The sequence below is a fragment of the Leptonychotes weddellii genome, chromosome 6 (genome assembly GCF_054177405.1).
Source record: "Leptonychotes weddellii isolate Sample4059 chromosome 6, ASM5417740v2, whole genome shotgun sequence".
Lineage (NCBI taxonomy): Eukaryota > Metazoa > Chordata > Mammalia > Carnivora > Phocidae > Leptonychotes > Leptonychotes weddellii.
The window spans coordinates 95,653,682-95,670,472 of record NC_138374.1 but is presented as its reverse complement, the minus strand read 5'-3'; the positions used below and the strand labels follow the sequence as shown (position 1 = coordinate 95,670,472).

The following is a 16,791-nucleotide window of genomic DNA, read 5'->3' as shown; positions in this document are numbered from 1 at the left end:
AAAAAAAAAAAAAAACTGTTTTATAATGTCAAGCAACATATCATTGTTTTTTTCTTACCATTATCCCCATTTATTCTTATTTCAAATTCTTTGTAGAGTCTTCCTATGGTTTTCACAATTTCCTTCATGTGCTCTTGCTCTGGTGGCATCTCCCCCTCCATACTTTTATGGCGATTCAATATCCCAAACCCAACATCTGTCCAGTTTTCTTGTAAATGTTTAATAATCTTGAGAGAATCATATTTTGACACTAGAAAATCCCCAGTATACTTGTCTTTATCTTCATTCAACATCTAGAGAATGAAAAGGGGTGAGGAAATTAGACTATTATTCACTAATGATTTCATCAAAGTCTACCCAGATCCTTATTTCCCAATGACTGCCAATTATTTTAGAGTTATATGCCCTATTATTATTTGTTCATACAATTTTTTTCATGTGACATAATTTTATTTTTAAAATTAAAGTGGGGGCACCTGGGTGGCTCATTCGGTTAAGCATCTGCCTTTGGCTCAGGTCATGATCCCAGGGTTCTGGGATCGAGCCCCACATCGGGCTCCCTGCTCAGCAGGGAGCTTGCTTCTCCCACTCCCCCTGCCTGCCGTTCCCCCTGCTTGTGCTCTCTATCAAATAAATAAATAAAATCTTTAAAAAAATTAAAGTGACTTTAAATTCAGTATAATATCGTGTAAGATAACCCATATTTTACCAGTTGAAAATAATTATATTAAATCCTATATGGGTAAAAATGAATGACAAGCAAATAAGGACCAGAGAGCTGAGCATGTTTAATTACTACCTGCTTTGGTGAGGGTATCACATATCTGTTTACATGATCCCCACTGGACTGGGAAAGTTGCTAGAATGTATAGGTTGTGTTTTATTTGTCTAGCCCAGAGTCCAAGTCCTATAATAAAGTGCAATTTACATAATTGTGACCCAGATAATGCAAACAAATCACCCATGCTTCAAAAAGAGTAATCAGTACAGGGAAGCAATGTAGCAGAGCAATTAAGGGCAAGGATTTTGGGGGTGGAGAGATCTGGACTCATTCTGACTCCACCACTTACCATTTATAGACAACTTAGGCAAGTGACTTAACATTTCTAAGCTTCCCTTTTGCATCTGCGAGACGGGGATCATAAAACCTGCATGCGGCGGTTGCAGTGAAGAATAAGTACCATACTGTGTGGAAAGCACCTTCAGCCTGACAGCGTAAGTGCTTAATGAATGCGAATTATTATTACCCCTACGAAATAAAGCAGCATGATTTTTTTTCAATCTTACCTATGCAATGTCAAAATTACCAGATAAAGAGTAGAGTCACTAAACCTGCTATATATAAACAGGACAACAAACATCAATTCTGAGAATATTCTGCTCCCATCATTCCAAAAGACAAGAAAACAGCTTCCTTGGGATCTGGAGGAGACTTCACCCAGGCTGTGAGTCTGATACTCGCTTTGGAGGTATTTCTTTTTTTTTTTTAAAGATGTTATTTATTTATTTATTTATTTGACAGAGAGAGACACAGCGAGAGAGGGAACACAAGCAGGGGGAGTGGCAGAGGGAGAAGCAGGCTCCCCGCAGAGCAGGGAGCCCGACGAGGGGCTCGATCCCAGGACCCTGGGATCATGACCTGAGCCGAAGGCAGACGCTTAACGACTGAGCCACCCAGGCGCCCCTGGAGGTATTTCAATATCTTACATATTTTCCTTTGTCAGACTGCTATGACATTATAGTAATTTGATTAATGAAAGCTATTTTCAAAGCTCAAACTCTTTTAAGAAGATGTTATTAATAAACAAAGTGTAGTAAACACCTACAGTGGTATATTCTTCAGCCTTTGAAAGGAAGGAAATCCTGACACAGGCAACAAAACAGATGAGCCTTAAGGACATTATGCTGAAGGAAATAAGCCCATCACAAAGGGACAAATACTGTGATTCCAGACATATGATGTCTAGCGTAGTCAAATTTAGAGGGACAGAAAGTACAATGGTGGTTGCCAGGAGCTGGGGAAGGAGGGGATAGAGGGGGTTCTTGTTTCATGGGTAGAGTTTCAGTTTAAGAAGATGAAAAAATACTGGACGTGGATGGTGGTGGTGGGCGCACAACGATGTAAATGTACTTAATGCCCCTGACCTGTACACCGAAAAATGACTAAGACGGTAAATGTGATGTTATGTATATACTGTACCACAAGTTTTAAAGAGATGTTATGAATTTTAAAAGTCCAAGTTGTCCTTAAGAGAGAAGGCAGGGACAGGAGAGGCACAAATGTCACTTATATCTGACGTTTAGAGGAGAGAATCAGAACTACCCTCACTGCCACCCAAGTATCTTTTCCCAGTTTTTTTCTGGCAGCCTAACTTTATTTGCCTCAAAAATCCAAAATAGAACTGAAAATAAAATATTTAAGTGTGTTTTTAAAAGCCCCTGGAATCTTGCTATTTTCTTTGTCTTTCATAAAATGCAGTATGGCATTCTGGAAGGATGAGGTGTGACTCAGTTGTAGGTGACGAGTGGCAAGCTTACAAACGGCATTTTGATTACCAAACGGTTTATTATAAAGTCTTACCTTTTGCCACTGCTTGAAATCTGAAATAATGGATTCGAATATGTTTTCTTTACTAGGAGATGAAATGTCTTTTCTATTGGAAAAAGGAAAAGGAGCAAGAGCAGGGTCTCAGAACAATGTATAAACAAAGAAAATCATGAATCCATATACTACAGAACAATATTAGGTTTCTCCCGAATGATTTTCAAACATGCCTTCCATCCTCATATGCATTCATCTTTAAATTTGCAAATATAAATATGATTTCAGGCTCCAACCAGCCCTGAGCAATCAAGTTACAGGGTCAGAGGCCATGAGAGTATTAAAAGGGTGGTCTCTGGGTCTTTGCCATCCAAAATTAGATCATCTTAAGAGCAATTCGGTTGAATACAGCAGACAAAACAATCTGTAAATAGAAGGGAAGCCTAATAAATAATTAAGACTCAACATTTAGGTCAAGAGGCCCAACTTTTGGTAAGAAAGTTTCCTTTAGTATCTCTGAAGTCTCACAAGGAGAAAGCTCTTGATAAAAGGTTCTGAAGAGAAAGAGAAATAAGAACCCCTGTCCCACCTCAGCTCCCCTCTCAGCTAAGAGTCAACAAACAGTAGAAACAGGGATGGCAGCAGCCAACAGCTTGGATATGTACCAGCTTCAGCTTCCAGAACTTCCAACTCTGCTAACTCGGAAACCTTAGAGGATCTGAAAAACTGAAACCATCGTCCTCAATTTGAAATGGAAATGGTACCTAAACATGTTTCCTCAACAGACAAAGCATCTTAAAGTAATTAAAACCCTTAGAAATCACTGAATCAAGCCTGCATTCAAAGTCCAGATTCCCACTAACTTTGGCTGCGATTTAATCATCCCACCTTGACTTAACTACTTTATAGGCAGCTTGTCCACCGTCAGATTTCTCTAATTGTTACACAGTATAATATCCAATCCAAATCAATCACCTTATAATGGCCACCCATTGATTCTATTTCTCTGCATATGCACTATGTTACAGAATCTGCAGATGGATCTAGATATTCAGGGGCTCCAGTAATAATGACATAAGTTGATGTGATTTTAACAAGAGAGAAGAGAAGAGAAGAGAAGGAGAAGAGAAGAGGAGAGGAGAGAAAAGTAAAACAGCTGAACAGAATGGAGGCAGCAGCAGGTGGGTAGAAGGAGCAGGATGGACCACAGAGATGGTTAGCACCAGAAACCACAAAACCACTCAAGCCCCTAGCAGGACTGCAGCCTTGGAAGGGCTGTTAGTTGCCTGACCAAATCAATGTTAGAGTCATCACAAGAGCAAAGAGAGGCAGAGAAAAAGAGAGAAAGAATTGGATTGAGTTATCAGATATGACACAGTATAATCAAAAACAAGATTCTTATAGACCCACCCATCATTTCTGAAGAACTCCTGCCATGTGATAAGACCATCCTTAACAGTTTGTAATTTCTCCCTTGTAGACTCTTCATTTTGTTCCACTTCCTTTTTAAATCTATTCATTGAGCTTCTCCATTTCTGTGTCAACTTCTGCAATAGTGCAAGGTCTGCAGTGTCCTAGATAATATGCATGGAATCAAACCACTCATTCACTTATTCACATAACAAATACTTATTAGCATACACTAATAAAATTAATTAGTGTATTAATATCATAATACTAGAGACATCCATAGAAAATGGATCAAACTTGAGAAGATATTTCTCTTTCAAAATATCATCAGTAACACCACACAGTTCCTTTGCTGGTGAATTTTCCATGGTACATAAAATATTGGAAACAAGATATTTTTCCTTTGCAACATGAGCCCAGTTTCCCCACAGGACTTTCATGGGAGGTAGTGTGGTACATTGGAAAGAACAGGAATTTCAAAGCCAAACAAAACCAAATGTGAATCCTAGCCAATTATTGGCTATGTAACCTTATGGGATGTTATTCAATTTATTGGGATTAATTTTTCTTATCTACAAAATAAAGACCTTAATATATATCTCACAGAATTGCTATAAGAATGAAATGAGGGATGCCTGGGTGGCTCAGTCAGTTAAGCGGCTGCCCCCGGCTCAGGCCATGATCCCAGGATCCTGGGATCTAGTCCCACATCGGGCTCACTGCTCAGCAGAAGCCTGCTTCTCCCTCTACCTGCTGCTCCCCCCCGCTTATGCTCTCTCTGACAAATAAATAAAATCTTAAAAAAAAAGTATGAAATGACTAGTGTAAATGGTACGACTCTAGAAACACACTAAATGCCACTTCTCTCCTTTTCAACCAAGTGTGCTCATTGAATTTTTGCATAAAATTGCATAAAATGCATCAAGAATACCACTATTTCAATGAACATAGCTACTTACATTTTTTTAATTTAAATACTAACAAATAGAATAAGTCTATAAATAACATTTGCAGTATTATTAACTTAGATAAATTGCTTAATTGCTTTAATTAGGCTAGAAGACAAATATAAAGAAGAGCATTTATTCACATTTCCTTAGATTTTTCATTCCGCTCACAATAAAGCACAAATACAAAACTATATTTAAAATTTATAAACTTAGCAAAGGCTTCTTAAACCCTCAAAGGCTAGAGTCTCTCTTCTCATAACATAAGTAAATTGAGCTTTACCTTGGTTGACAGCAGTATGATGAAATGCTTAGCATATTTATTCCAACCTTTTTCATTGAGGTAAAGTCTTTTAGCCAATATGACTCTATTTTTTTCAATTACCTATTTGAAGAAAGTACTAAAATGAGGAATCTAAGACATTAATAAACCACTGTGATTTATTAAACCCAAACCAATTTCAAGTATCAATTTTTCATTGAATCATTAATTCAATCACAATTTCTTGTTTAAATCATGACCTATTTGAATCATAAACTCATGTTTTCTAAACCTCCTAAACTGGAATCTAACTGAAGTATATAGCAGAGGTTCTTAAGCAACCTGATCTCAAAACCCTTTTATACTCTTAAAAATTAGTGAAGACTCCAAAGAACTTTCATTTATATGCATTAAATCTATTCGATAGTCACTGTATTGAAACTTAAAACTGAAATTATTTAAAATATGTATTTGTTAATTCACTTAAACATAACAATAAATCCATTATACATTAACATAAATGGTATTTTTATGCACTCATGTGCAAATGAGAGTGAAAAAGGTAAATAACGTCTTAATATTATGATGAAATAGTTTTCACCTCGTGAAAGGGTCTCATGTATCCCCAGGGGGTCCTTGGATCATACTTTGAGAACCACTGGTATCCTGAATCAATTATATAGTCATTCAATGAATGACTGTTCTAGACACTGTGCGTATTGCCATGAACAAAAGAAACAAAGTCTTTTTTTTAGGGAGGTGATTCTAGCTGTCATTCATTTCCTGTCGGAAGGGCCTTTAGAGATGAGCTAACACAAAGCCTCCACCAATTCAAGGTATTTTTCCACAGAAACCACTACAAGGGGTCAGTTCTCTATTGTTTAAATACTTCTAGAGTGAAGAAATTCACTTGTCTTCTTCTTGTTCCTATTGAACAGGCCTAGCTCTAAAAATATATTATACATTTACTGTCATGATTGTTTCCTCTTGACATGTCATTTTAAAATTCTGCATCAGATGAAACATTATATCCTAGATGAGATCTGACTATTCCAGAGAAAATGAGACAGAAGTTTGAATCTGTTGAGGGTCATAATTTGCTGTTAATACTTAATAAACACCAAGTCCCAGGTGTGAGAATAGGCAACCAACCAGCAAACATTTCAAAAAAATAGAATATTGTGGGACTATTCTATTTCCCTAAAGTATTACATTAGTGGCCCACAGACTGCCATATTTTAACTCATTTGTCATCTTAGATGCCAAGGTAATAGAACCAAAGTCATATAATCCTAATATTGTTACACTGTGTGAAAAAATACAAACAATTTTTCCTAGTTTATTATTAGTATAAATTTAACTTGAAAGTTTTAACATGTTCACAAACAATAGAAAAAGAATTCTTGCTCATACTTCATAGATTCTGGTGAGAAAAAGAGCCCTTAACTGGGCAATAGAGAAGTACTTAATAGAGAAGAAACAAAAGAAAAAATGTAACTTCCTTTTTGTAAGGCCCATAATAGCTACATTATTCATAAACTAAATATACATTCTCATTTTTAAAATTTTTGTCTAGATTACTGAAAATTGTAAAACAAAACTTTATTCAGTCAAAAAAGAAGTCTGAGTTATGATTCCAGATGAGCCAACCTTTAGGGCCAATTCATATGTGGCTGAGCTCCAGAGATCTCTTTCTGCCATTAACTGTTTAATATCACTCTCCATCCTTCCTCTCTGCAATGTGTATAAGTCATGGTATTCTTCTACAATCCTAAAAGAAAAATTAAAAAGTATATACAGACTTTGTTTTTGAGAAGTCACATTTATTGGATAATTGTTATGATACTGGACATTAAAAAACAACAACTTTGTTCTAAAATAGGCAATTTGTTCTTTTAAAATTCATCATAAAGTAATTATGGCATAATTGCTGGTACCCAGTGAAATAGAAGAAAAAATAGTCACATTTCATGTATAAATCTTACAAAAGTCTTAAAGTAAAAAATTCAATATATTGTTCCTTGCTCTAAATGCTTTTCTTCATATTGTTTATTCACTAGAATTTTCACAACATGGTATTGCAATAGAATAACAGCAGTATATCTAATTTTAAAAATCTGAATACAAAATAGAATTAGGATTCTTTATTAAAGACACAAAGCCCAGTAATTATGAGCCACTATACTTTTAAATTATATATAATTAATATGATTTAAAGAAATTCTCTACCAACCAACTAAAGATTAAGTATAATCAAGTAAGTACCTTTTTCTTAACTATCTTTTCTTCATGTTTACCAGAACATACCTTTTCCTTCCAACTTAAACTGAAGCTTAGAATTAAATTAGAATTAAAAGTGCTTCTGAGATTGAATACAAACAAAGAAGTTGTAAAGGGGTAGCATTTCACAAGCCATTTGAAACACCTCCTCCCAAGGAATATTAACTTTGCTGCAAGAATTAAAGGCCCGTTACAGGAATTCAGCAAAGTGGCAGGATATAAAATCAATGCACAGAAATCAGTTGCACTTCTATACACTACCAATGAGACAGAAGAAAGAAAAATTAAGGAGTGGATCCCATTTACAATTGCACCAAAAACCATAAGATACCTAGGAATAAACCTCACCAAAGAGGCAAAGGATCTGTACTCAGAAAACTATAGAATACTCATCAAAGAAATTGAGGAAGACATAAAGAAATGGAAAAACGTTCCATGCTCATGGATTGGAAGAACAAATATTGTGGGGTTTTTTTTTTTAAGATTTTATTTATTTGAGATTTATTTGAGAGAGAGCGCGCGTGCACACAAGCATGAGTGGGGGACGTGGGGGTGGGGAGAGGCAGAGGGAGAAGCAGGCTCCCTGCTGACCAGGGAGCCTGACATGGGGCTTGATCCCAGGACCCTGGGATCATGACCTGAGCCGAAGGCAGACACTTAACCAACTGAACCACCCAGGTGCCCCAAGAACAAATATTGTTAAAATGTCTATGCTTCCCAGAGCAATCTATACATTCAATGCAATCCCTATCAAAATACCATCAAGTTTTTTTCACAGAGCTGGAACTAATAATCGTAAAATTTGTATGGAACCAGAAAAGACCCCAAATAGCCAAAGGAATGTTGAAAAAGAAAACCAAAGCTGGTGGCATCACAATTCTGGACTTCAAGCTCTATTACGAAGCTGTCATCATCAAGACAGTATGGTACTGGCACAGAAACAGACACATAGATCAATGGAACAGAATAGAGAGCCCAGAAATGGACCCTCAACTCTATGGTCAACTCATCTTTGACAAAGCAATAAAGACTATCCAATGGGAAAAAGACAGTCTCTTCAACAAATGGTGTTGGGAAAACTGGACAGCCACATACAGGAGAAGGAAACTGAACCATTTCCTTACACCATACACAAAAATAGACTCAAAATGGTTGAAAGACCTAAATGTGAGACAGGAATCCATCAAAATCCTAGAGGAGAACACAGGCAGCAATCTCTGTGACCTTGGCCATAGCAACTTCTTGCTAGACGCGTCTCCAAAGGCAAGAGAAACAAAGGCAAAAATGAACTATTGGTAGTTCATCAAGATAAAAAGCTTTTGTACAGTAAAGGAAACAGTTGACAAAATCAAGACAACTGACAGAATGGGAGAAAATATTTGCAAATGCCTTATCAGATAAAGGGCTAGTATCCAAAATCTATAAAGAACTTATCAAACTCAACACCCAAAGAACAAATAATCCAATCAAGAAATGGGTAGAAGACATGAACAGAAATTTCTCCAAAGAAGACATCAAAATGGCCAACAGACACATGAAAAAATGCCCAACATTGGGGCGCCTGGGTGGCTCAGTCGTTAGGCGTCTGCCTTCGACTCAGGTCATGATCCCAGGGTCCTGGGATCGAGCCCTGCATTGGGCTACCTGCTCTGCGGGGAAGCCTGCTTCTCCCTCTCCCACTCCCCCTGCTTGTGTTTCCTCTCTCGCTGTGTCTCTCTCTGTCAAATAAATAAATAAAATCTTTAAAAAAAAAAATGCCCAACATTGCTCGGCATCAGGGAAATACTAATTAAAACCACAATGAGATACCACCTCACACTAGTCAGAATGGCTAAAATGAACAACTCAGGAAACCATAAACATTGGTGAGGATGCTGAGAAAGGGGAACCCTCCTACACTGTTGGTGGGAATGCAAGCTGGTGCAGCCACTCTGGAAAACAGTATGGAGGTTCCTCAAAAAGTTGAAAATAGAGCTACCATATGACCCAGCAATTGCACTACTGGGTATTTACCCCAAAGATACAAATGTAGTGATACGAAGGGGCACCTGCCTCCCTATGTTTATACCAGCAATGTCCACAATAGCCAAACTATGGAAAGAGCCCAGATGTCCATTGACAGATGAATGGATAAAAAAGATGTGGTATATATGTATATATACAATGGAATATTATGCAGCCATCAGAAAATGAAATCTTGCCATTTGCAACAACATAGATGGAACTAGAGGGTATTATGCTAAACGAAATAAGTCAATCAGAGAAAGACAATTATCCTATGATTTCACTCATATATGGAATTTGAGAAACAAAACAAAGGAGCATAGAGGAAGGGAGGGAAAAATAAAACGAGATGAAACCAGAGAGGGAGACAAACCATAAGAGACTGTTAATCATAGGAAACAAACTGAGGGTTGCAGGAGGGGAGTGGTTGTGGGGATGGGGTAACTGGGTGATGAACATTAAGGAGGGCGTGTGATGTAATGAACACTGGCTGTTATATACAACTGATGAATCACTGAACTCTATCTCTGAAACTAATACACTATATGTTAATTAATTGTATTTAAATAAATATATATGTGTGTGTGTATGTGTATATATATATATATATATATTTTTTTTTTTTTTTAAAGAATTAAAAGCCTGTGACATAGAATTCTTCTAATTTTGGTGAAAGCCAAGAACCACCAGCATCAGTTCTTGAAAGGCTTCTTTTTGGAGACTTCCACTTGTCCAGAGTACCTAATAAAAATTAATCACCCCAGGTGTCACATAGGTGAATACACATATGAAAATTCAACAAGTTATATACCCTTACAATTTGTGCACATTACTACCTGAAAGTAAGACGTTTATTTTTTTTTTTTTCAGATAGGCTCCACACCCATCATAGAGCCCAATGCAGGACCTGAAATCACAACACCAAGATCAATACCTAAGCTGAGATCAAGAGTTGGACACTTAACTGATCGAGCCACCCAGGCACCCCAGACAGTGATTTTAAAAAGAGAATCAATGACCCTTGCTTATAATAGCAAAGGAAAAAAATTCAGAAATAACCTCATGTCCAATAATAAGGGATTGGTCACATAAAATATATGATATAGCTCTATGATTAAAATGCTCTGCAACTAATTAAAGATCTTGTTGTTGTTAGTATTTTGGTACATGGGAAAATTTTTCATGTTTGTAACATGAGATAACCCAAATGGTAAAATTATATATTCAGTTTGATCTCGTTTATATAAAAAATACATAGAAGTCGATAAAAGAAAAATATATGAAAATATTAATAGTGTTTACCTCTGAGAGAAAGAATTATGGGTGCTTTTTTTCCTTACTTGTTTCTATTTTCCTAATTGTCAATAAAATAATCAGTTATTATTTTTTAAAATATTAGTAAAAATTTCTAATCACACACACACACAAAACCCATCGTACTTCAGACTTTCTCGATTTCCTTCCCTTTCTCTCTGGCTTTAGATGTTCTTATAATGGACATTAGCACAAAAGAAGTTCTAACTTATTTTTATTAATTCATTCAACAAATATCTGTTTAGTGCCTACTATATGCCAGGCACTATTCAAAACAAAATAAAACTTTGCCCTTATAAAGTTTAGTTGGAAGAGATAATCAACAAATAAAAAAGTAAAACATACTAAGTAGTGACAGTGCAATAGATAAAAATCATCAGGGAAAGGAGATTGAGAGCACAAAATATATTGTGTTTTAAATGGAGGGGGATGAGCAAAGGTCCAAAGGAAGGAGGGAGGAAGCTAGCAGCTCTTGGGGGCGGGGAGGGAGAAGAGGATTCCAGGCCCCAAGTGGGAGCCTGTCTGGTATGTTCAAGAACAGCACAAAGGCCGCAAGTCTGAATAAAGTAGGAGAAGTCAGAGAAATCCCGGTAGGATGAGTCTTGTAAACCATTTTTTAAAAACATGGCCCTTTACTCTAAGATGGGGAGCTATTACAGAATTTTGAGCAGAGAAATGACATTATTGGAGTCAAATTTTAAGAGATCATACTGAAACCACATAGAACTGTAAAGACGGATGGAAATTAAGATGGACATACTAATGTTTCAGCAAGGTTTGACTCCAAGTTGAACAAATTTTTCTCTTCCTCATTCTTGAAGCCCCCTCCCCCATTCACTTGTGCTTCTGTGGGATCCTCTGTTCCAGGAACTTGGTATGGATGTTGATACCTAGTAACCAGACTCATGGCCGGCACAAGCATCAGTCACGAGACCACCTTGAAGACATGAGGAATGTGGCTGGCAGCACATACCAGATTCCTAGTGAAACCGCCCAGAACCTGCATTTTCCTATAAAACTCTCAGCCTTTTACCCGGGGCAGGTCTGCAGTTTTGAAGGCATTAGCCTGCTCCGGCCTCCTTTGCCTGGCAAAGTAATAAAACTATTGTTCCTCTTTATCCCCAAACTCCATCTTCGGGTCGTATTTTGGCTCCAGAGCCCAGAGGTCGGTTTTCGACAACAATCTTGGCTGGTGTGTGGAGAACAGCCTACTGTGGTGTACACGCAGAAGTAAAAAGGTGATTCCGAGGTTACCGCAACACCGTAGCCAAGAGATGCAGATGGCAGGACAGAAGTGAGGAGGACTCGGCATATGTAGTGAAAGGTGACCGACTTTGCCACAGAGAAAGGTGAGATGTGAGAGAAAGAAAGGGATCAAGAAGGACTCCAAGAGTTTTGGCCCCAGAAACTGGAAGGATGGAGTTGCCATTAACTGAAATGAGATGAGTGTGGGAGAAGTAGTTTTGGGGAAAAGAACAGGAATTCGGTTTGGGAATGTTAGGTAGCTAAGAGAAGTGTTGAGGCCGTGGAATATGTAAGTCTGGAATTCAAAGAGAAGATTGAAACTGGGCGTACAAATTTGTGGAGAAGGGCGTAGATACATATTTGTGAGCTGAGAGTATACAGGTTGATGACATTGAAAGCCAGGAAACTGAAGAGATTTCGTCAGTGAATATAGATACAGAAAAGATCCATGGAATGCACACTCTACCATTTAGAAATTGGTGAGGGGCGCCTGGGTGGCTCAGTCGTTGAGCGTTTGCCTTTGGCACAGGTCATAATCCCAGCGTCCTGGGATCGGGCCCCGCATCGGACTCCCTGCTCTGTGGGGAGCCCACTTCTCCCTCCCACTCCCCCTGCGTGTGTTCTCTGTCTGTGTCTCTCTCTGTCAAATAAATAAATAAAATCTTAAAAAAAAAATAGAAATTGGTGAAAAGAAAAGGAATCTGCAAGGGATATCAGTAAGAAAAAGCAGATAGTAAAGGAGGAGGAAACTAGGAGAGTGTGATATACTGAAAGACATTGCTTCATGCAAGAGCAAGTGATTAGTTCTGATAAATGCGGCCGGTAAGTCAAGTTAAAGGAGAATTGAGAAGCGACCTTTAGATTTAGCAACATGAAAGTCACTGTTGAATTTGACAAGTGCACTTTGGTGCGGTGGGGGTAGTGAAAGCCTGATTGGAGTGACAAAGAGAGGACCAGGAGTAGACACACTGAATATGACAACTTTTTGAAGAAGATTACTATAAGCAGCAGGGGCGGGGAGGAAATGCGGCCATAGCTAGAAGGGGATACGCATGGATACTCCTAAGAGACTTAGGAGTCTTTTTGTTTTTTGGCTGTTGTTTTGAGATGGGAGTACTTATAGCATATTTGTATACTAATGGGACTAATCAGGAAAAGAGGGAAAAATTGATATGGGAGAAATAGGGAATATTTGCTGAAAATATCTTGATTAGGTATGAGATGATGGAATAGTACACAAATGGGAAGATTGGCCTTAGAAAGAAAGAGACAATTGGTCCACAGTAAAAGATGGGCATGAGTATCAGATGAGCACAGATGCAGGCAGGTGGGTAGATGTAGGGGTGAGAGCAGGAGTTCTCTTCCGTTTACTTCTGCTTTTTAGAAAGAAAGGTCATCAGCTCAGAAAGAGGATGGAGAGATACTATTAGAGGAATGAGGATAGAAGACAAAGTATAGAATAGTTTTCTGCTAAGACAAGAAGGGTGAATCATCTACAGAAAACAGCAGTATATTCAGTGCACAAAAAATGATCAAGGTACCCTTCTCATTCTAGTAAGGAATAAAATAGAATAAAAGTAAGATATCTCTGAATTTAGATTTTGTATACATTTGTGTTTTTCTTGATTTTTAAAAAAAATAGTTACTCTTCAACACATTTTTTTAAAAAGCAGAAGACTATGCTGAATTAAAAGGATCATAAAACAGGGTACAATGTGTGGCCCTAGACTGGATACTGGTTTGGACAACCCAATGTAAAATACATTTGGGGAATAATTGGGAAAATTTGAATATGACTTGGGTAATTTGTGAAGTGAAACTTTACTGAAACAGGTAGAGACTGTTGACTGAAAAAAAAAACAGGCTGTATAATAGTATATACAGTACAATTTAAAACAATGCATGTGTGCACATACACATAGGGAAAAAAGGATATACACTAAGGCATGTATAGCAGTAATCTATGGGTGGTGAAGCGGATATTTTTAATTCATTTTTGCTTGTTTGTATTTTCTACTTACAAGGCACATATAATGCTTCTATGATAGTATATTATTTTTAATCAATTAAATAAGAAAAATTAAAAATACAATCAGATATGTCATTTGATATATACCCAAGAGCTTCCTAGTAATTAGAACTCTAACTGAAAATAAAATAGAATAAAGGTCAGCAAATTACAGCCTGTGGGTTTACAACCCACCACTTGTGTTTTGTATAGAACATAAGCTAAGAATTTTAGATTTTTAGTTTTTTACATATTTTACTTTTTATATTTTTAATGGTTAAAAAAGCAATAGGATAACAATATTTTGTGACACGTGAAAATGTTTATACCTTCAAATTTCAGTGTCAATAAATAAAGTTTTATTGGAACACAGCCATGTTCTGGTATTGCCCTTGCCTTCTTTTACACTCCAGTAGCACACATTACGAAGGCAGAGTTGATTGATAGTTGCATCAGAAACCACATCTCACCACCTGACCCTTTACAGGAAAAGTTTGCTAACCCCTAAAATAGGATAAAAACATTAGGATCGTAGTAGATTTATTAAAATCTAAAAAAGAACTAGACTCACACTACTAATTAGGAAAACACAAACAAAAACCAGATACCTTTTCATACCCATCAGACTGATAAAAGATATGGACAAAAGGGAAATCTCATACACTGATGAGAGGATATACTGGTCCGACTACTTTGTAGAGCATTTGGCAACATCCTGGCAAGACAAGGCCATGCATGGCCTATGACCCAGTAACTCCACTTCTAGGGATACACCCCTGGAAAATTCACACAAGAAGACATTTATGAGACGTGTATTAAACAGTGCCCGGAGGAGTTAATAAATATGTTTATTAAAAGTTTCTTGTACATATATTAACTCCTCCAGGCACTGTTGTAATAAAAAACTTCAAATGTTTCTATAAAATTTTGTTTCTTCAAATAAGGTGTGAAGCATGTATGACATAATGGCTAACATCTGGTAACTCACCTAGCATTCTTTTCAGCATCTAAAAGAGCTTGTGCCAAATCCTTGTGGGCTTTCTCTGCTTCCTTTGTTAATTTCATATCATGAGCCCGAACCAGACACAGCTCCCTGAAATAAAGCAAAGAAATTTTATATTCATAGTTGAAGAGTTCCAAAAAGTTCCTACCCAGAAAATCCGATTTATACTCAGGAATCTTCTCAGTTATGTGTAAATCTCTTCCTAGTTTTTATACCTTATAAGCCAAATCAAGAAATCTAGTGTCCATTTGGATGGAATTCTGTCAGGCTTGACAATGGAATCTGGTTGGCTAGAAAGGGCAGAAAGATGATGTGAGAGATCCTCTCGAATAGAGAGAAGGCAGATGCTAACAGGCAAGGCCACCAGCTGCTCTATCCTACCCTCTGACATGCCTATCTTACCCTCTTCATTCTTGCCACGAATCATCTTGGCACAGATTAGAGGATCACTAACCTTGATTGCTATATAACACTTATCCTCTTTGGGATTTAAACCTTAACATCCGTAATCATGGCACTACTCTGTAAACATGACTAAGATCAACATCTCAGTCCTAGAAGGAGAACAGGAATCGCTTCCCTATCAAACATACACAGAGCCCTAGTTTCGTGTTAACCTGTGTAACCCAGTCCTTTCTGTCTCTTCCTAAAGCCCCAAAAAGAAAAAGAGTCCTCACTCTTAACCATTCTACTTTTCCTGTTTTTTCGTCTCTTTAGAGTCACAGTTTTGACTTGTGTTTTGTATTTAAGATAATCACAGATTTTACCTGGTCAGTTCTTCAATAACATTCTTAAAATTGTACAGTTCTTCTAAAATGCGCTGGTCCATCATTCGCTGAGTTACCAAGTCTTTGTAGAAATCAATCATCTGCCGGGCAATTTGGTCAAGCATTTGTACATACCGTTCTCTGCATGAGAAAGAAAACAAGGTTATCATGCAAAAAAAAAAAAGAAAGAAAAGGAAAAAAGAGCGAGAAAATATATGAAAGAAAAAGTAATGTTAGGGAAAGAAATAGTAGATACTCATAAAAGATATGCAAGATGAACAAGATAGGAAAAGAAAGGGATCTAATATGTATATTCCTGCCATGCTCACACAAGCAAATGAACTGTGGAGGATTTTAACCAGAGTCATAATCATTTGGAATATAATGTCTGAGATGTAAAACAAAATGAGAACTTCTTTTATTTCTTCTTCTAAATTATATATTCTATGAGGATAGAAACCATGTCTTATGTATTTATATAGAATGGGATTTTTTATAATAGTTGAATTCATGAATAAAGCCACTTTCTCAAGTTGTTTAAACCCAAAAAGACACCAACTGTTCAAAAATGAATAAAGACCCTAAATTCAAAGAAGTCATTTCTTTCAGTCTGAATAAAACCAAATATTTGGAAGTGATCACAAATGATAAATTACAAATACCATACTGAGCAGCATTTGTATTAAAATTGATCCTGGTGTTATATCCTAAGCCTGAGACCACTGAATTATAATATCTTTGAGTTGGAATGGTCATTTAGTTTTGTTTTTTTTTTTAAAGATTTTATTTATTTATTTGTTAGAGAGAGAGAGTGCAAGCAGGGGGAGCTGCAGGCAGAGGAAGAGGGAGAAGCAGGCTCCCCACAGAGGAGGGAGCCTGACACGGGGCTGGATCCCAGGACTCTGGTATCATGACCTGAGTCAAAGGCAGACGCTTAACCATCTGAGCCACCCAGGCGCCCCTGGTCATTTAGTTTAATCTCTCACCCATAACAGAAAGAATTACCCAG

At 37.2% G+C, this 16,791-nt stretch overlaps 1 protein-coding gene across 1 annotated transcript in view; it reads right to left on the bottom strand.

The window, feature by feature from the left end:
• The window catches only part of AXDND1 (axonemal dynein light chain domain containing 1), a 77,772-nt gene that overhangs the window by 27,978 nt on the left and 33,003 nt on the right, over window positions 1-16,791 (bottom strand). Inside the window, exons 10-16 of the mRNA XM_081823190.1 lie at window positions 15,783-15,923; window positions 15,001-15,105; window positions 6,812-6,932; window positions 5,183-5,284; window positions 3,953-4,116; window positions 2,582-2,654; window positions 66-293 (exon numbers count right to left, since the gene is read on the bottom strand). Coding sequence (XP_081679316.1) covers window positions 66-293; window positions 2,582-2,654; window positions 3,953-4,116; window positions 5,183-5,284; window positions 6,812-6,932; window positions 15,001-15,105; window positions 15,783-15,923 — 934 coding nt within the window. The remainder of the gene's footprint in view (window positions 1-65; window positions 294-2,581; window positions 2,655-3,952; window positions 4,117-5,182; window positions 5,285-6,811; window positions 6,933-15,000; window positions 15,106-15,782; window positions 15,924-16,791) is intronic.